This window comes from Hypanus sabinus, chromosome 17, assembly GCF_030144855.1.
Source record: "Hypanus sabinus isolate sHypSab1 chromosome 17, sHypSab1.hap1, whole genome shotgun sequence".
Taxonomy (NCBI): domain Eukaryota; kingdom Metazoa; phylum Chordata; class Chondrichthyes; order Myliobatiformes; family Dasyatidae; genus Hypanus; species Hypanus sabinus.
The window spans coordinates 83743508-83765126 of record NC_082722.1 but is presented as its reverse complement, the minus strand read 5'-3'; the positions used below and the strand labels follow the sequence as shown (position 1 = coordinate 83765126).

The window sequence follows — 21619 nt, the reverse complement described above, 5'->3', positions numbered from 1 at the left end:
CTGGCTGGAGGCTTGTAGGATTCCCATAATGATTTTTTTTTACCCTAACAGTGTGAGTGTCAGGGAGCAGAGTGAATACCATTGCTATTACAAAGGAAAACGTGCGAGGCAAACTCAAAGGTCTTAAGGTGGATAAGTCAACTGGATCAGACGGACTACATCCCAGAGTCCAGAGAGGGTGCTGAAGAGATAATAGATGCATTGGTCATGATCTTTCAAAAATCACTTAGCATAGTCCTGGAGGACTGGAAGATTGCAAATATCACTCCACTTTAAGAAGAGAGGAAGGCAAAAGAAAGGAAATTATAGGTCAGTTAGCTTAACCTCAGTGAGTTGGGAAAGTGGTGGTCTATAATTAGGGATGAGGTTTCAAGGTACTTGGAGATTGAGGATAAGTCAAAGTCAGTATGGTTTCTCTAAAGGGAAACCTGGTCTGACAAATCTGTTATAGTTCTTCAAGGAAGTAACAAACAGTGGGGACAAAGGAGAGGCAGTGGATGTCATTTACTTGAAGGTGTTTGATTAACAAGGTAAAATCCTATGGCATTACAGGAAATAGGCTGCCAGGATTGAAATCTGAATCTGAATGTGACAAAGCAGTGGATGTGGTGTGTATGGATTTCAGTAAGGCATTTAGTAAGGTTCCCCATGATAGGCTCATTCAGAAAGTCAGTAAGTTTGAGAGCCTGGTAAACTTGCATGGCTCTATAAAAATACAGGTTCTCTCTCAAATGTTGTAGACAACACAAAAATTCCTCAGTAATTCAATGAGAAACATTTATTTACAGCATCAGGTCAACACATCCACACAGGCACAGTAGTCATTTCAACAGGTTATCCCTACAATACTCAGGCGATGGCACTTCAGTAAATAAACAAGCAACAGACTGGTGACCGAGCTCCACATGATTCAGGAGGTCAATGTTGGGCCAGTTTTTCATCTTAGTTGGAAAGCAAGTTCCCATTTGCCACTCAAAACTCGTTCACTGGAACTGAATGATTAGTCTGTAGCAAGTCAAGAAACATTCAGTTCAGGCTGGCATAGCAACATTAATCACAGAAGTGACAAGCAATAAATTATCTCTTCCCTCCCCCTCCCCCCCCCCATCTTCCACACACACTCATCATCAGGATCCAGGAGGTCTCCAAGCAGCCTCAGAATATACTCTGGAAGGAGGGCGAGTAGCCAGAGATCTTGGTGCCATTGACGTGGCCAGGAAAATGGATAAAGCCCTTTTTATTTTTTATTTAAAGATAGTGAAAAATAGGGAAGTCCACCCCCTCAAGCCAAGCTACCAGCAACCATTAATTTAGCTAGAGCTTAATTACAAGACAAATTTCCAATGACCAATTAACCTTCATCTTTAGACTGTGGGAGGAAACTGGAGCACCCAGAGGAACCCCACACAGGTTACGGGGAGGACATACATACTCCTTAGAGGCTGCCAGAATTGAAATCCGAAATGAGACACCCCAAGCCGTGATAGTGTCATGCTAACCACTATTCCATCCTGGTGCTCTGTGTTGGGCAGAAGGTTCAAAACCAGGGCCTCAAGAGCTGTGATCTCTGATAGCTTCACTCAGAAGGTGGTGGGAGTGTGGAACAAGCTGCCAGGAGAAATGTTGACTGTGGGTTCATTTCAACATTTGAGAAATTTGGATGGATGGGAGGGAAATGGAGAACTACAGTCCAGGTACAGAGAAAGGGCAATGGAGAGCTATAGTCCAAGTGAGGGTCAAATGGCCGAGGCAAATTAATAGTTCAGCATGGACTAGATGGGTCAAAGGGCCTCTGTGCTGTAGTGTTCTATGACTATAAAACAAAATTAGCTCCAAGTTTCAGGAATATTAAGCACTTAAGGATAAATCTGTGTAACAAGAACCAGCCAATTCACTAAAAAGACAATTTCCTGCTAACTCCCAGCTAAGTAACTCCGCCATCTCTTCTTCACTGTACATTTCAGGAAGGAAGATCCTACAATTACCCTCCTTCAATACCACTGAAGTCACACCAGTTCCTGTAGAGACTCTTACAGAGTTCATATTCTAATGCAAACACATTTTGCACCAGATTCTTTAAAGAATGTGATAGTCTGAGGCCATCTTGTGTCGATGGAGAAAACTTCTACCAGATCTGGGTGTAGCAAGGAACACGATGGGCTTTTCCATAAAGTCACAGGTTAAAACATTGTGAAAACACAGGAATCAGGGCCAGAATAGACAGAAAACCAGGTTATTGCTTAAAAGGGCTTAAAACATTGACTAGAGCAGTTATGTTTGTTTAAAAAAAAGTCATACTAACATAAAGGGGCATAGGAATTTCACGTGGCAGGTGCTAACACTGAAATCTCCCAAAACCACAGAGCAGGGCTCCATAGACAAGGCATTGTGAGACACATTATTGAGGCTGTGGGGCTCAGCACTTGAGACTATTACAGAAGGGAATTTAACCTCTGCTCTCAGTAAACCTGTGATGTGTTCCAGTGCTGGCTCCTGCCAGGTTTTAGTGAGGACTGCAGAGCATTCCAAACTGCGGTCAGCCTGGTTCCTGTGGAACACACAGACCAACGTCTTCACCATCTTTAGACTTGGAAAGGTTCACTGGTGGCTCTGTATCTCAATGCTACATCTTCTTTTTCCTGCATGTCAGGGATATTACTGGAGCCAACAATTGTGTCACTCTGCCAGCAGAATGAACAGGGATGAACTGCAAGAAGGTCAGAGATGTTGGCACAGCAACCACAGTGACAGCAGCAATGAAGGACGGCAGCTTAAGGTGCGGTTCCCCAAAGTTCTATGTATGGTGATAAATTCATCTCCCTTACTCCAGTGCCTTCTGTTCGATGTGGTCACACAGCAACTTGTACTGCTCTGTAAATCCAAAGGAACACATAGGTCAGTGAGAGATTCCACCCATCACACACACCACAGAGTAAAGCTCCCTCCAAACCATGCTATCACACTCTCCTGGTATCAGATACAGAGACTCACTCCACACCATCCCATCACACACACCCAGAGTGAACATCCACCTGGAGTCAAAAGATAGCGCTGTGAATGGCAGCTGTGTTACGAGCTCCATTCCAACTGTACAGTATACTGTTAATTTCCGCTATTTCCTTGCATTTCTTGTTCAAGAAGCTGGTAGTCACATCAAGTACTATAGAATGACTCTTCTGAACATTGGGAAGGTGGCCTTTCCTACGCTGGGATCTCCTGCTTGCACTATCAATGGGAAGCTCACCTTCTACACCGTCTCTACCTCAGAAGCAGTGTTGGAGGTGAGGGAGAAGGGCCGGCATCCTGGTGAGGTTGAGGTGGTGTGCTAATTGATCGCTGCTCCCTAGCATACTCCTGTCTAAAGTTCAGTCCCTGGAAAATAAGCTGTGTGAACTGAGAGCCAGAATCTCCTACCAGTGGGAAACAAAGATGTGTCCAGCTGCTACCATCCGGGAAACGGTACCGCAGCATAAAAGCCAGGACCAACAGGCTCCGGAACAGCTTCTTCCACCAGGCCATAAGACTGCTTAATTCATGTTGACACAACAGTGTTTCTGTTATATTGACTACCTTGTTGTACATACTATTTATTATAAATTAGTATAAATTGCACATTTAGACAGATATGTAACAAAAATTTTTACTTCTCATGTATGTGAAGAATGCAAGTAATAAAATCAATTCAAGTGTAGCACAGAAACAAGTCCTTTGGCCCATCTAATCTATGCCTACTCCCATCGATTTGCACCAGGACCATAGCACATCCACGTACCTGTCCAAACTTCCCTTCAACACTGAAATTGAGCTCACATGCCACATGTGGCAGCTCATTCTACACTCTCACGATCCTCTGAGTGAAGTTTTCCTTAAACTTTTCACCTTTCACCTTTAGCCCATGACCTCTGGTTGTAGTCAGAGGAAAAAGCCTGTTTGCATTGACCCTATCTATACCCCTCATAATTTTGTATATCTCTATCAAATCTCCACTCAACCTTCTACATTCTAAGGAATGCAGTCTTAGCTGACAGATATATGTGTTGGGGAGCACTTCGGGTCCAGTGATCACAATAGCATTAGCTTCAATATAATTATGGAGAAGGACAGGACTGGACCTAGAGTTGAGATTTTTGACTGGAGAAAGGCCAACTTTGAGGAGATGCGAAGGGATTTAGAGAGAGTGGATTGGGTCAAGTTGTTTTATGGGAAGGATGTAATAGAGAAATGGAGGTCATTTAAGGGTGAAATTATGAGGGTACAGAATCTTTATGTTCCTGTTAGGTTGAAAGGAAAGGTTAAAGGTTTGAAAGCACCATGGTTTTCAAGGGATATTAGAAACTTGGTTCAGAAAAAGAGGGATGTCTGCAATAGATATAGGCAGCATGGAGTAAAGGAATTGCTCGAGGAGTATAAAGAATGTAAAAGGGATCTTAAGAAAGAGATTAGAAAAGCTAAAAGAAGATACGAGGTTGGTTTGGCAAATAAGGTGAAAGTAAATCCGAAAGGTTTCTACAGTTATATTAAAAGCAAGAGGATAGTGAGGGATAAAATTGGTCCCTTAGAGAATCAGGGTGGTCAGCTATGTGTGGAGCCGAGGGAGATGGGAGAGATTTCGAACGATTTCTTCTCTTCGGTATTCACCAAGGAGAAGGATATTGAATTGTGTAAGGTGTGGGAAACAAGTAAGGAAGTTATGGAACCTATGACAATTAAAGAGGTGGAAGTACTGGCACTTTTAAGAAATTTAAAAGTGGATAAATCTCCGGGTCCTGACAGGATCTTCCCCAGGACCTTGAGGGAAGTTTGTGTAGAGATAGCAGGAGCTCTGACGGAGATCTTTAATATGTCATTAGAAACGGGGATTGTGCCGGAGGATTGGCGTATTGCTCATGTGGTTCCATTGTTTAAAAAGGGTTCTAGAAGGAAGCCTAGCAATTATAGACCTGTCAGTTTGACATCAGTGGTGGGTAAATTAATGGAAAGTATTCTTAGAGATAGTATTAATAATTATCTGGATAGACAGGATCTGATTAGGAGTAGCCAGCATGGATTTGTGCATGGAAGGTCATGTTTGACAAACCTTATTGAATTTTTTGAAGAAGTTACGAGGAATGTTGACGAGGGTAAGGCAGTGGATGTAGTCTATATGGACTTCAGCAAGGCCTCTGACAAAGTTCCACATGGAAGGTTAGTTAAGAAGGTTCAGTCGTTAGGTATTAATGCTGGAGTAATAAAATGGATTCAACAATGGCTAGATGGGAGATGCCAGAGAGTAGTGGTGGATAATTGTTTATCGGGATGGAGGCCAGTGACTAGCGGGGTGCCTCAGGGATCTGTTTTGGGCCCAATGTTGTTTGTAATATACATAAATGATTTGGATGATGGGGTGGTAAATTGGATTAGTAAGTATGCCGATGATACTAAGGTAGGAGGTGTTGTGGATAATGAGGTGAGTTTTCAAAGCTTGCAGGGAGATTTATGCCGGTTAGAAGAATGGGCTGAACATTGGCAGATGGAGTTTAATGCTGAGAAGTGTGAGGTTCTACATTTTGGCAGGAATAATCCAAATAGAACATACAGGGTAAATGGTAGGGCATTGAGGAATGCAGTGGAACAGAGAGATCTAGGAATAACAGTGCATAGTTCCCTGAAGGTGGAGTCTCATGTAGAGAGGGTGGTGAAGAAGGCTTTTGGAATGCTGGCCTTTATAAATCAGAGCATTGAGTACAGAAGTTGGGATGTAATGTTAAAATTGTACAAGGCATTGGTAAGGCCAAATTTGGAATATTGTGTACAGTTCTGGTCACCGAATTATAGGAAAGATATCAATAAATTAGAGAGAGTGCAGAGACGATTTCCTAGGATGTTACCTGGGTTTCAGCACTTAAGTTACAGAGAAAGGTTGAACAAGTTAGGTCTCTATTCATTGGAGCGTAGAAGGTTGAGGGGGGATTTGATCGAGGTATTTAAAATTTTGAGAGGGATAGATAGTTGACGTGAATAGGCTGTTTCCATTGAAAGTAGGGGAGACTCAAACGAGAGGACATGATTTGAGAGTTAGGGGGCAGAAGTTTAAGGGAAACATGAGGGGGTATTTCTTTACTCAGAGAGTGATAGCTGTGTGGAATGAGCTTCCTGTAGAAGTAGTAGAGGCCAGTTCAGTTGTGTCATTTAAGGTAAAATTGGATAGGTATATGGACAGGAAAGGAGTGGAGGGTTATGGGCTGAGTGCGAGTAGGTGGGACTAGGTGAGATTAAGAGTTTGGCACGGACTAGGAGGGCCGAGATGGCCTGTTTCCGTGCTGTGATTGTTATATGGTTATATGTTATACGGTAACCTATTCAATCTTGCCTTATAAATCAGGCCCTCTAGTCCCAGCAACATCTTTGTAAACTTTCTCTGTACTCTTTCAATCTTGGTTACGTCTTTCCTGTAGATAATGAGCAAAACTGCTCACAATACTCCAAATTAGATCTCACCAACACCTTATACAACTTCAACATATTCCATCTCCTGTACTCAATGCATTGCTTTATGAAAGCCAATGTGCCAAAAGCTTTCTTTACGACCCTATCTAACTATGACACAACTTTCAATGAATAATGGACCTGTATTCCCAGATTCCTTCATTGTACCACAGTCCTCAGTGCCTAACTCTGTAAGACCTAACCTGGTTGGTCCTACCAAAGTGCAAAACCTCACACTTGTCTGCATTAAATTCCATCTGCCATTTTTCATCCCAGTTTTTCTAGCTGATGCAGATCTCTCTGCAAGCCATGACAGCCTTCCTCACTGTCCACTACACCCTCTATCTCGGTGTTATCTACAAATTTGCTGATCCAGTTTATCACATTATCATCCAAATCACCTATAGATGATAAACAACAAAGGACCCAACATACCACTATTCAAAGGCCTCCATTCAGAGATGCAATCCTCTACTACCACTCTCCGGCTTCTCCCACAAAACTAATGTTTACTCCAATTTATTACCTCATCTTGAATGCCAAATGACTGAACAATTTCCCATGTGGGACACTTGTCAAATGCCTTACCAAAGTCCATGTAGACAACATCCACTGCCTAGCCTTCATCCACTTTCCTGGTAACTTCCTCAAAAAACTCTATAAGATTGGTTAGACATGGCCTACTACGCACAAAGCCATGCTGAATATCCTTAACCAGCTCATGTCTCTCCAAATACTTACATATCTGGTCCATTAGAATACCTTCCAATAACTTTCCCACAACTGATATCAGACTCACTGGCCAAAAGTTTCCAGGGAAAGGTTTTGAGCTTTATTTCAAACAGTGGACCAACCCTGCTATCCTCCAATCCTCTGCTACCTCTCCTGCCACTAAGGATGATTTAAATATCTCTGCTAGGGCTCCAGCAATTTCTGCACTTGTTTCCTGTAGGGTCTGAAGGAATATATTGTCAGGCCCAGGGGATTTATCCATTCCAATGTGCCTCAGTATAGCCAACACCTTCTCTGTAATCTGTAAAAGGTCCATGACGTTGAAGCTGCTCACTTCTATAGACTCAGCATCTGTATTTACTCACGAGACAGACACCAAAAAATTATTTTAAGATCTCCCCCATCTCTTTTGGCTCCACACATGGACTACCATTCTGATCTTCCAGAGGACCAATTTTGTCCCTTGCGATCCTTTTGCTCTTAACATATCTGTAGAATCCCCGAAAATTCTCATTCACATTGTCTGCTAGAGCAACTTCATACCTTCTTTTGCCTTCCTGATTTCTTTAAGCGTTCTCTTGCATTTCTTAACTCCAGAAGCACCTCTCTCGTTCATACCTGCAATGCATCTTTCTTTCTCTTAGCCACGACTACAATGTCTCTTGAAAACAAAGGTTCCCTAGACCTGTTACCTTTATCTTTTATTCTGACAGGCACATACAAGCTTTGTACTCTCAACATTTCACTTTTGAAGGCCACCCACTTACCAAGTACTGTACACCTTTGCCAGAAAACAGTCAGCCCCAATCCACACTTGCCAGATCAATTCTGATATCATCAAAATTGGCCTTTAGAATCATCGAACATTACAGCACAGAAACAGGCCTTTTGGCCCTTCTTGGCTGTGCCGAACCATTTTCTGCCTAGTCCCACTGACCTGCACCTGGACCATATCTTTCCATACACCTCTCGTCCATGTACCTGTCCAAGTTTTTCTTAAATGTTAAAAGTGAGTCCGCATTTACCACTTCATCTGGCAGATCATTCCACACTCCCACTATTCTCTGTGTAAAGAAGCCCCCCCTTCAATGTTCCCTTTAAACTTTTCCCTCTTCACTCTTAACCCATGTCCTCTGGTTTTTTTCTCCCCTAGCCTCAGTGGAAAAAACCTGCTTGCATTCACTCTATCTATACCCATCATAATTTTATATACCTCTATCAAATCTCCCCTCATTCTTCTACGCTCCAGTGAATAAAGTCCTAACCTATTCAACCTTTCTCTGCAACTCAGTTTCTGAAGTCCCGGCAACATCCTTGTAAACCTTCTCTGCACTCTTTCAACCTTATTAATATCCTTCCAGTAATTCGGTGACCAAAACTGCACACAATACTCCAAATTCAGCCTCACCAATGCCTTATACAACCTTACCATAACATTTCAACTCTTATACTCAATACTTTGATTTATAAAGGCCAATGTACCAAAAGCTCTCTTTATGACCCAATCTACCTGTGACACCACTTTTAGGGAATTTTGTATCTGTATTCCCAGATCCCTCTGTTCTACTGCACTCCTCAGTGCCCTACCATTTACCTTGCATGTTCTACCTTGGTTTTTCCTTTCAAAATGCAATACCTCACACTTGTCTGTATTAAACTCCATCTGCCATTTTCTCGGCCCATTTTCCCAGCTGGTCCAAATCCCTCTGCAAGCTTTGAAAACCCTCCTCATTGTTCACTACACCTCCAATCTCTGTATCATCAGCAAATCTGCTGATCCAAATTACCACATTATCATACAGATCATTGATACAGATGACAAATAACAATGGACCCAGCACTGATCCCTGTGGCACACCACTAGTCACAGGCCTCCACTCAGAGAAGCAATCCTCTACTACCATTCTGACTTCTCCCATTGAGACGTCTAATCCAATTTACTACCTCACCATGTATACCGAGCGACTGAATCTTCCTAACTAACCTCCCATGAGGGACCATGTCAAAGGCCTTACTGAAGTCCATGTAGAGAACTTCCACTGCCTTCCCTTCATCCACTTTCCTTGTAACCTCCTTGAAAAACTCTAATAGATTTGTTAAACATGACCTACCACGCACAAAGCCATGTTGACTCTCCCTAATAAGTCCCTGTCTATCCAAATACTTGTAGATCCTATCTTTTAGTACTCCTTCCAATAATTTACCTACTACCGACGTCAAACTTAACAGGCCTATAATTTCCCGGATTACTCTTAGAGCCTTTTAAAAACAACGGAACAAAATGAGCTATCCTCCAATCCTCCGGTACCTCACCTGTAGATACCAACATTTTAAATATATCTGCCAGGGCCCCTGCAATTTCAACACTCGTCTTCTTCAAGGTCCGAGGGAATACCCTGTCAGGTCCTGGGGATTTATCTACTCTGATTTGCCTCAAGATAGCGAGCACCTCCTCCTCTTCAATCTGTATAGGTTCCATGACCTCCCTACTTGTTTGCTTTATTTCCATTGACTCCATGCCAGTTTCCTTAGTAAATACAAATGCAAAAAACCCATTTAAGATCTCCCCCATTTCTTTTGGTTCCACACATAGCCGACCACTCTGATCTTCAAGAGGACCAATTTTATCTCTTACTATCCTTTTGCTCTTAATATACCTGTTGAAGCTCTTTGGATTATCCTTCACTGTGACTGCCAAAGCTACCTCATGTCTCCTTTTAGTCCTCCTGATTTCTTTCCTCAGTACTTTTTTGCACTTTTTATACTCAAGTACCTTATTTGCTCCCTGTTTCCTGTACATGTCATACATCTCTCTCTTTTTCTTTATCAGAGTTCCAATATCCCCAGAGAACCAAGGTTCCTTATTTTTATTCACTTTGCCTTTAACCCTGACAGGAACATACAAACACTGCACTCTCAAAATTTCTCCTTTGAAGGCCTTCCACTTCCCAATGACATCCTTGCCAGAGAACAACCTGTCCCAATCCATGCTTTTTAGATCCTTTCTCATTTCTTCAAATTTGGCCTTTTTCCAGTTTAGAACCTCAACCCGAGGACCAGATCTATCTTTATCCATGATCAAGTTGAAACTAATGGTGTTATGATCACTGGAACCAAAGTGTTCCCCTACAAACACTTCTGTTACCTGTCCTAACTAGTTTCCTAATAGGAGATCTAATATTGCATCCTCTCTAGTCGGTACATCTATATATTGATTTAGAAAACTTTCCTTAACACATGTTACAAACTAACCTGTCTAGACCTTTAACAGTATGGGAGACCCAATCAATATGTGGAAAATTAAAATCCCCTTTCACGACTTTATGTTTCCTGCAATTGTCTGCTATCTCTCTGCAGATCTGCTCCTCTAATTGTCGCTGACTATTGTGTGGTCTATAATACAACCCCATTAATGTGGTCATACCTTTCCTGATTCTCAGCTCCACCCATATGGCCTCATTAAACAAGCCCTCTAATCTCCAATTTAGAATTTTCACTCATCTTTTTGCATGGTTACTTTGAAACTAATGACTTGGTGGTCACTAGATACAATAGGTCTATGCCAAGGACTGGCTCCTGACTCCTGATGGAGGGTCCACGAGTGCCAGGAGGTTTTATTGGCAGTGTACTCCACCAGGATCAACTGCGGAAACTGTTTGGACTTTTAGTGTGGAAGATGGACGCCTGAGGCCATGCATCTCCTCTACCTGGAAGTCTATGGAGTCCTCCTGGGGAGACCTGACTGGCAAACTGGCAGGGCCTAGAGACAAAAATCATGGCCTGGCTGTCCATTAAAACTTGAACCGTCTCTCATCAACACCAAGGGGGTGAAGGCCTGGCACAAAGGGGTAGACCATCAGGTGTATTGGAGCTCTGAGAGAAAGGTTAGATTGATCTCTGGTGGGCCGAAGGGCCTGTGGTGTTCACTGTTCAATGATGAGCTGTGCCTCGTCCGTTCTCACCTTGATTCAGGTTCCCAATCACTGACTGTTTCTTCAGGAAGTTGGTGCACAGTTCCCTGCTCAGCCCGAAATCCAGCATGTTGTGTGTGAAGGTCCTATGGTAGCAAACACAGGACAATAGACAATAGGTGCAGAAGTAGACCATTCTGCTCCTTGAGTCTGCACCGCCATTCTGAGATCATGGCTCATCATTCACTATCAATACCCAGTCCCTGCCTTGTCCCCATATCCCTTGATTCCCCTATCCATCAGATATCTATCTAGCTCCTTCATGAAAGCATCCAGGGAATTGGCCTCCACTGTCTTATGAGGCAGTGCATTCCACACCTCCTCAACTCTCTGGGAGAAGAAGCTCTTCCTCAACTCTGTTTTAAATAAATGACCTCTTATTCTCAATCCATGCCCTCTGGTACTGGACTCTCCCAACATCTGGAACATATTTCCTGCCTCAATCCTATCAAATCCTTTAATTATCTTAAACGTTTCAATCAGATCCCCTCTCAATCTCCTCAATTCCAGCGTGTACAAGCCCAATCTCTCCAATCTCTCTGCGTAAGACAGCCCTGCCATCCCAGGAATCAACCTAGTGAATCTACGCTGCACTTCCTCAATTGCCAGAATGTCCTTCCTTAAACCTGGAGACCAAAACTGTACACAGTATTCCAGGTGTGGTCTCACCAGGGCCCTGTACATATGCAAAAGGACATCCTTGCTCTTGTACTCAATTCCCCTTGTAACAAAGGCCAACATTCCATTTGCCCTCTTCACTGCCTGTTGCACTTGCTCATTCACCTTCATTGACTGATGAACTAGGACTCCTAGGTCTCTTTGCATTTCTCCCTTACCTAAGTCTACACTGTTCAGACAATACTCTGCCCTCTTGTTCCTGCTTCCAAAGTGGACAACTTCACATTTATTCACATTGAATGACATCTGCCAAGTATCTGCCCACTCACCCAGCCTATCCAAGTCTCCCTGTATTCTCCTAACGTCCTCTTCGCATGTCACACTGCCACCCAGTTTAGTATCGTCAGCAAACTTGCTGATATAGTTTTCAATGCCCTCATCTAAATCATTGACATAAATCGTAAAGAGCTGTGGTCCCAATACAGAGCCCTGTGGTACCCCACTAGTCACCTCCAGCCAGTCCGAGAAACACCCATTCACTGCTACCCTTTGCTTTCTATCTGCCAACCAGTTTTCTATCCATGTTGAAACCCTGCCCCCAATGCCATGAGCTCTGATTTTACTCACCAATCTCCTATGTGGCACCTTATCAAATGCCTTCTGAAAATCTAGGTACACTACATCCACTGGCTTACCCTCGTCTAACATCCTTGTTACACCCTCAAAAAACTCCAACAGATTAGTCAAGCATGATTTGCCCTTGGTAAATCCATGCTGGCTCGGCCTAATCCTATTACTGCCATCAAGATATGCCACTATTTCGTCCTTAATAATGGACTCAAGCATCTTCCCCACGACTGACGTTAGGCTAACAGGGCGATAGTTCTCCGTTTTCTTCTTCCCTCCCTTCTTAAAAAGTGGGATAACATTAGCCACTCTCCAATCTTCAGGAACTGATCCTGAATCTAAGGAACATTGGAAAATGATTACCAATGCATCCGCAATTTCCTGAGCCACCTCTTTTAGAACCCTCGGATGCAGACCATCTGGACCCGGGGATTTATTAGCCTTCAGTCCTATCAGTCTACTCATCACAGTTTCTTTCCTAATGTCAATCTGTTTCAATTCCTCTGATATCTTATGACCCTGGCCCATCCATACATCTGGGAGATTGCTTGTGTCCTCCCTGGTGAAGACAGATCTAAAGTACGCATTAAATTCTGTTGCCATTTCCCTGTTTCCCATAACAATTTCTCCCAATTCATTCTTCAAGGGGCCAACATTGTTCTTAACTATCTTCTTTCTCTTCACATAGCTAAAAAAGCTTTTGCTATCCCCTTTTATATTCCTGGCTAGACTGAGCTCATACCTGATTTTTTCTCTCCGTATTGCTTTTTTGGTTAAGATATGCTGTTCCTTAAAACTTTCCCAATCATCTGTATTCCCACTTACCTTAGCCCTGTCGTACTTCTTTTTCTTTAATGCTATACAATCTCTGACTTCCTTTGTCAACCACTGTGGCCCCTTCCCCCTCTTTGAATCCTTCCTTCTCATTGGAATGAACTGCTTTTGCATCTTTTGTATTATCCCCAAGAATATCTGCCACTGCTGATCCACTGTCTTTCCTGCCAGGGCATCCGCCCATTTAACTTTGGCCAGCTCTTCCCTCATGGCTCCGTAGTCTCCTTTATTTAATTGCAAAACTGACACCTCTGATCTGCCCTTATCCCTCTCAAATTGTAGATAAAAACTTATCATGTTATGATCACTACTTCCTAATGGCTCCTTTACTTCAAGATCACTTATCAATTCCTGTTCATTACACATCACCAAGTCCAAAATAGCCTCGTTCCTGGTTGGCTCAAGCACAAAATGTTCCAAAAATACATCCCTTAGACACTCCACAAACTCCCTATCCTGGGGTCCAGCACCTACCTGATTCTCCCAGTTCACCTGCATGTTGAAATCTCCCGTAACGACTGCATTACCTTTAGCACATGCCAATGTTAACTCCCTAATCAACTTGTACCCAATATCCACGCTACTGTTAGGGGGCCTGTACACAACACCCATTAGGGTCTTTTTACCCTTACTGTTCCTCAGCTCAATCCACACAGACTCTACTTCCCCTGTTCCTAAGTCCCCCCTTGCTAAGGACTGAATCTCATTCCTCACCAACAGGGCCACCCCACCCCCTCTTCCCATATTTCTGTCTCTACGATAGCACGTATACCCTGGTACACTCAATTCCCAGGCCTGATCCCCTTGCAGCCATGTCTCCGTTATCCCAACAATATCATAGTTCCCCATTTTCATCTGAGCTTCAAGCTCATCTGTCTTATTTCTGACACTACGCACATTCAAGTATAGAATTCTTAGCCCATTCCTCCTCTCTTTGCTTAAAAGACTGTCTATTGTACCTAACCCAGCTCCTTGAACTTCCATCGGGCTAATTGCACCTTGAATTTTGATGACCTTCTCAAGATCACCCAAACCTTCTACACATTTAATCCCATGCTCCTTCTGACCAACCCTCTGTACATGTAACTTTTCCAACACATGTTCTGTCTCACCTTTCTCCTTTACACAATTAATATTTGGGAAACGTGTATGCCCCACCTGTCCCTTATCCTTCATATCATCTTCTCTCGTATTCTGGATCCCTGCCCCCTGCACATCTAGTTTAAACCCCCCCCCCGAGCAGCACTGGCAAACATTCCTGCAAGAATGTTAGTACCCCTCCAGTTCAGATGTAGACCGTCCCTTCAAAACAGATCCCAACGTCCCTGGAACAAAGACCAATTGTCCAAAAACCTGAACCCTTCCTTCCTGCACCATGCTCTCAGCCTCGTATTAATGTGCATAATCATTCTATTCTTCGCCTCACTCGCACGTGGCACAGGTAGCAATCCCAAGATTGTCACCCTGGAGGTCCTGCCTTTCAGCTTCACTCCTAACTCTCAGGACCCCCTCACTCACCTTACCTACATCGTTGGTCCCTACATGGACCACTACATCTGGGTTCATGCCCTCGTTCTAAAGAATAGCCCGATCTGAGATGTCCCAGACCCTGGCACCAGGGAGGCAACATACCATCCGAGACTCCCGATCTGCCCCACAAAATCTCCTATCTGCCCCCCTGACTATAGAATCCCCTAAAACTATCGCTCTTTTCTCTTCCCTCCTCCCCTTCCTAGTTGAGGGTTCAACCTCTGTGCCAGAGGCAGGACCACTACAACTCATTCCTGGTAGGTCATCCCCATCAACAGTATCCAGTACGGTATACTTATTGTTAATGGGAATGGCCGCATGGGTGCTCTGCTCTCTCTGCCTGCTCCCCCTGCCTCTCTGGACCGTCACCCATCTGCCTACTTCTTGGATTTTTGGTGTGACTACCTCCTGATAACTCCTATCTATCTCTGCCTCTGCCTCCCGAATGATCCGTATGATCCGAAGGACGTTCACAACCGGACACAGTTCTGTAGCTCACACACAATGCAGCATGCACGGGCACACCCATTTCCTGTGAGTGACTTGCATGCACCAGCCTTACCCTAGCTGTCCAAAGGCAATGTTCTTGTCAAACCAATGGGTGTCGTCCCGTTCCTCTGGGGTCATGTGGCACCACTTCTCCCTGTGTTGGGGAATTCACAGATGTTAGTGAGGGAGGGTGGGATTAGCCTGTGTACAGTGAGAGGCAGCCTGACAATGGGAGACATGGACAGCGATGACCAGCAGTGACACACCTCCTCCGGCGCTGGGGCTGGAGTGGGCAACACTGAGGATCCTCTCCACAGCTGAGCAAGGCTCCCCACTCAACAGAGCAGCCAAGGCCCCCAGCGGGGGCAAGGCTGCTGGAGGGTAAATGATGGGGAAGGGTGCTAGGTGGGAGTGTCAGTGTCCAACTAGATGACACCCCACCTCACCCAATCACTTCCCTAGTCCTTCCATTCCAACCCCAGCTGGTGGAGACCTCATGGGTGGATGAGAGGGAGTAAGGGTTGGGGGGTGCACAAGCTGGTGGGGAGGGAGGCTGGAAGGTGAAGATCTCTCCTGTTGCCTGATACCTGGTGGTGGGGGATCGTTTCCTGCGCTCACAGTGCACGGCGTCGAAGAAAGCAGCATTCCAGAACCGCAAACTGTGCCTTAGACAAAGGGAGAAGCTGAGTCAGAAACTGTGCAAACAACATGCTGGAAATCCAGCAAATCACCAAAATTGCCGGAGGAATTCAGAAGGTACAATCTTTCTCACTACCATGGGAACCTTTGAAATGCATCTATGGAAAAAAGTATAGTCTAGGTTTCGGCTTGAGACGTAAACTGTACTTTTTTTTCCATAGATGCTGCCTGGCCTGCTGAGCTCCTCCAGCATTTTGCATGCGTTGCTCAGAAACAATGCAACCCACACGTTCAAACCTTCCCCCACATGACCTGCACCCTTGCAGCCTGACCAGCACATTTCCCCCACTAACCCCCACCCACAGTGGGACAGCAGAAGGGGAAGCTGAGCTGGACATTTGAAGGTTAGCCTGAGGTCAAGGAGGCAGTGTCTCTGCCACAGCAGATTTACAGTGACGCGATCTCAGTGGCTCTCCACTTGGACAACATGTCAGGCTGATGCTTATTGATTACAGCTCAGCGTTCAACACAATCCTACCCCTCATTATTAATCAACAAGCTCTAAAACTTGGGCCTCTGTATCCCCTCTACAACTGGATCCTTGACTTCAGTCTGCGATTGAAACCATAGTCTGTGTGGATAGTAATAAAATTTCCTCGCTGACAATCCACACTAGAGCACCTCAGGACTGTGCTTAGCCCACTGCTCTACACTCTCTACACCCATGACTGTGTGGCTAAGCACTGCTCAAACACCATCTAGAAACTTGCTGATGACACAACTATTGTTGGCAAAGTTTGAGATGGTGACGAGGAGGCGTACAGGAGTGAATTAGATCAGCTGGTTGAGTGGTGTCGCGACAACAATCTTGCAGTCAACGTCAGTAAGTCCAAGCAATGGATTGTGGACTTCAGGAATGGGAAGTCGAGGGAACGCACACCAGTCCTTGATGAGGGATCAGAAGTGGAAAGGGGAGCAGTTTCAAGTTCTCTAGTGTCAACATCTTTGAGAATCTATTCTGGGCTCAATATGTTAATGCAATTACAAAGAAGGCATGACAGCAGTTATATTTCACTAGGACTTTATGAAGAATTGGTATGTCACCAAAGGCACTTGCAGATATCTACAGATGGATGCACTGTGGAGAGCATTCTAACTGGCTGTAGCACCATTTGTTATGGAGGGACCACTGCACAGGATGGTAAACCCAACAAGCTCCACCTTGGGTACAAACCCTCTCACCACCATGGGAACCTTTGAAAAGCGATACCTCAAAAGGCAGCATCCATCATTAAGTGCCTCCACCACCCAGGACATGCCCTCTTCTCATTACTACCATCAGGGAGGAAGCATAGGAGCCTGAAGACACACATGATTTAGGAACAGTTTCTTACCCTCTCCCATCAGATTTCTGAATGAACACTTCATGATTTTCTCTTTTTGCACTACATATAATGTTCTACTGTAATATTTCTTATTGTAGCTTATAATGTTTATGAATTTTGCACTGTACTGCTGCCTGGAAGCAGCAAATTTCATGACATATGTCAGTGATAATAAACAGTGCAATACTGCAGCATAGTTGGGCACACTGTCCACAATCCAGGTCCAACTAATGCACTCACCTCCATGTGTACCCAGCAGCCTTCTGCCAGCTTCCTACCCTGACACTGGACTCACTTCCCCAACACCTCCATCAGGCTCTTCAGGTTCAAGTCCTCACTATTCCCCAAAGCCCCTTGCACCTTCTGTCAGCCCTCCTGCCCCACCCTAATCACTTTCTGTCTCCCCCATCCCAGTACCTCCCTCACTCTCCTCCCCCACACCACAATACCTCACCCTTCTTCAGAGCAGCTGGAGAAAGACAGTTCTGGGTTTTATCAGGAATGTTATGGTGTGGAAGTCACACTGAACCTTTACACAAAGCAGGTATCCCTCACGTAAGCGATTTGCCTCAGTGGAGTAAATGTAATAGGGATTCGGTTCCTGCCAGTGTCTGTAAGGAGGAGGTATAGAAAAAACATAGAAAACATAGAAAATAGGTGCAGGAGTAGGCCATTCGGCCCTTTGAGCCTGCACCGCCATTCAGTATGATCATGGCTGATCATCCAACTCAGAACCCTGTACCTGCTTTCTCTCCATACCCCCTCATCCCTTTAGCCACAAGGGCCATATCTAACTTCCTCTTAAATATAGCCAATGAACCAGCCTCAACTGTCTCCTGTGGCAGAGAATTCCACAGATTCACCACTCTCTGTGTGAAGAAGTTTTTCCTCATCTTGGTCCTAAAGGGCTTCCCCTTTATCCTTAAACTGTGACCCCTCATTCTGGACTTCCCCAACATCTGAAACAATCTTCCTGCATCTAGCCTGTCCAATCCCTTTAGAATTTTATACGTTTCAATAAGATCCCCCCTCAATCTTCTAAATTCCAGTGAGTATAAGCCTAGTTGATCCAGTCTTTCTTCATATGAAAGTCCTGCCATCCCAGGAATCAATCTGGTGAACCTTCTCTGTACTCCCTCTATAGCAAGAATGTCTTTCCTCAGATTAGGGGACCAAAACTGCACACAATATTCTAGGTGCGGTCTCACCAAGGCCTTGTACAACTGCAGTAGAACCTCCCTGTTCCTGTACTCAAATCCTTTTGCTATGAATGCCAACATACCATTTGCCTTTTTCACCACCTGCTGTACCTGCATGCCCACCTTCAATGATTGGTGTACAATGACACCCAGGTCTCATTGCATCTCCCCTTTTCCTAATCGGCCACCGTTCAGATAATAATGTTTTCCTGTTCTTGCAACCAAAGTGGATGACCTCACATTTATCCACATTAAATTGCATCTGCCATGAATTTGCCCACTCACCTAACCTATCCAAGTCACCCTGCATCCTCTTAGCATCCTTCTCACAGCTAACACCGCCGCCCAGTTTCGTGTCATCCCCAAACTTGGAGATGCTGCATTTAATTCCCTCGTCTAAATCATTAATATATATTTAAAACAACTGGGGTTCCAGCACTGAGCCCTGCGGTACCCCACTAGTCACTGCCTGCCATTCTGAAAAGGTTCCGTTTACTCCCACTCTTTGCTTCCTGTCTGCCAACCAATTCTTTATTCACGTCAATACCATACCCCCAATACCGTGTGCTTTAAGCTTGCACACTAATCTCCTGTGTGGGACTTTGTCAAAAGCCTTTTGAAAATCTAAATATACCACATCCACTGGCTCTCCCTTATCCACTCTACTAGTTACATCTTCAAAAAATTCTATAAGATTCGTCAGACACTATTTTCCTTTCACAAATCCATGCTGACTTTGTCCGATGATTTCACCTCTTTCCAAATGTGCTGTTATCACATCTTTGATAACCGACTCTAGCATTTTCCCCACCACCGATGTCAGGCTAACTGGTCTATAATTCCCCGGTTTCTCTCCCTCATTTTTTAAAAAGTGGGGTTACATTAGCCACCCTCCAATCCTCAGGAACTAATCCAGAATTTAAGGAGTTTTGAAAAATTGTCACTAATGCATCCACTATTTCTTGGGCTACTTCCTTAAGCACTCTGGGATGCAGACCATCTGGCCCTGGGGATTTATCTGCCTTTAATCCCTTCAATTTACCTAACACCACTTCCCTACTAACATGTATTTCCCTCAGTTCCTCCATCTCACTAGACCCTCGGTCCCTTACTATTTCTGGAAGATTATTTATGTCCTCCTTAGTGAAGACAGAACCAAAGTAGTTATTCAAATGGTCTGCTATGTCTTTGTTCCCTTTGATCAATTCACCTGTTTCTGACTGTAAGGGACCTACATTTGTCTTGACCAATCTTTTTCTTTTCACATATCTATAAAAGCTTTTACAGTCAGTTTTTATGTTCCCTGCCAGCTTTCTCTCATAATCTTTTTTCCCTTTCCTAATTAAGCCCTTTGTCCTCCTCTGCTGGTCTCTGAATTTCTCCCAGTCCTCAGGTGTGCCGCTTTTTCTGGCTAATTTGTCTGTTTCTTCTTTGGACTTGATACTATCCCTAATTTCCCTTGTCAGCCATGGGTGCACTACCTTCCCTGGTTTATTCTTTTGCCAAACTGGGATGAACAATTGTTGTAGTTCATCCATGTGATCTTTAAATGCTTGCCATTGCATATCTACCATCAACCCTTTAAGTATGGTTTGCCAGTCTATCTTAGCTAATTCACATCTCACACCTTCAAAGTGTAAAGGGGGTTTCTTCTTTTTTCTTTGTTACTGTGTATGTAATCAAAAGGGCTTCTTTGTTTTGATAACTAGCAGGAATGGGGGCTTCTTCTTTTTTCTTTGTTTTGTTAAAAGCAGGAATGCTTCTTTGTTGCGAGAGAGTGCTGGAAGCTTGTTTGGGTTAAAATTTACTGATAACGAGAATTGTATTCCTTTGTAAACCAAATGGGGATTAATGTTCTTTCTTCTGAGTCTGTAAGCTTTTGTTGACGGGCTTTTGGGCAGATCGGCGCGAGGGGGTCGAGAGAGAGGACGCAATGCTGTAAGCTGGGCGAGGAATGGACCCCAAGCGGGGGTCTGAGGCCAGGAGGTACTCTGAGGAGGGGGGATGAAGCTAGATGTGCTTGGTTGACCACTCGGAGGGTCCTGAGCTGCGAGTCGAGGAGTTCGGAGGGGATCGAATGGTGCTCCTCGCATTGACATACAAAACCTTCAGGCTTGTTTTGACGTCACTCTTAGCCCTTATACAATTATGTTGAAAGGTGGCCCTTTTTGATTTTTGCCCTGGATTTGCCTGCCTGCCACTTCTACTTTTCACCTTACTACTTTTTGTTTCTACCCTCATTTTACACCCCTCTGTTTCTCTGCACGTGTTCCCATCCCCCTGCCACATTAGCTTAAATGCTCCTGAACAGCAGTAGCAAACGCTCCTCCTAGGACATTGGTCCTATGTTTTCCCAGTGACCACGTGGTTTCTCCCACGTTCCAAAAACGCACAGGTTAGGGTTAGTACTTTGTGGGCATGCCACATTGGCAGCAGAAACGTTGCGACATGCAGGCTACCCCTCAGAGTGTGTTGGTTGTTGACACATTGCACTGTGTTTCAATATACACATGATAAATAAAGCTAATCTGGTCACTTCATGACAGGAAGGATGAGAGGGCAGTAGACTTACTAGAATGGGTTTTAGGACCAGGACTTCAATCACAATGATAGATTGGAGAGAGCCAATGGGGGACTTGCACAGATGGTGTTCTCAGGGTCAATGAGTTCTCTTTATCAGAGGTACTGAGGACCAGAGGTTATATCATAAAGTCATAGAACACTAAAGCACAGAAACAGGCCCTTTGGTCCATCTAGTCCATGCCAAACTACCTGCCTAGTCGCATCGACCTGCACCTCGACCATAGGCCTCCATACCCCTCCTATCCATGTACCTATCCAAATCTCTCTTCAATGTTGAAACTGAACCCACATCTACCATTTCCACTGGCAGTTCATTCCACATTTTCACTACCCTCTGAGTGAAGTTCTTCCTCATGTTTCCCTGAACCATTTCACCTTTCACCCTTATCCCATGACCTTGATTTCCAGTCTCACCCGACATCCGTGGAAAAAGCCTGCTTACATTTACTCTATCTATACCCCTCATAATTTTGTATATCTGCCCTTAATCTTCTACATGCTTGGAAATACAGTTCTTACTTATTGAATATTCCGTATAACTCAGGCC

The 21619-nt window shown here is 44.3% G+C and overlaps 1 protein-coding gene across 7 annotated transcripts in view; it reads right to left on the bottom strand.

Annotated features, from left to right (window-relative positions):
- The window catches only part of LOC132407086 (Fanconi anemia core complex-associated protein 24-like), a 195941-nt gene that overhangs the window by 40171 nt on the left and 134151 nt on the right, over nt 1–21619 (bottom strand). For 6 of the 7 annotated variants that reach the window (XM_059993366.1, XM_059993363.1, XM_059993364.1 and 3 more), the window contains 4 exons: nt 15854–15931; nt 15340–15420; nt 11160–11254; nt 2286–2871 (listed from right to left, as the gene is read on the bottom strand). In XM_059993366.1, the coding sequence (XP_059849349.1) occupies nt 2822–2871; nt 11160–11254; nt 15340–15420; nt 15854–15931 (304 nt within the window). In that variant the 3' untranslated portion in view covers nt 2286–2821. Of the gene's footprint in view, nt 1–2285; nt 2872–11159; nt 11255–15339; nt 15421–15853; nt 15932–21619 lie in introns of those variants that run through there. The other variant, XM_059993372.1, reaches the window with a different exon arrangement.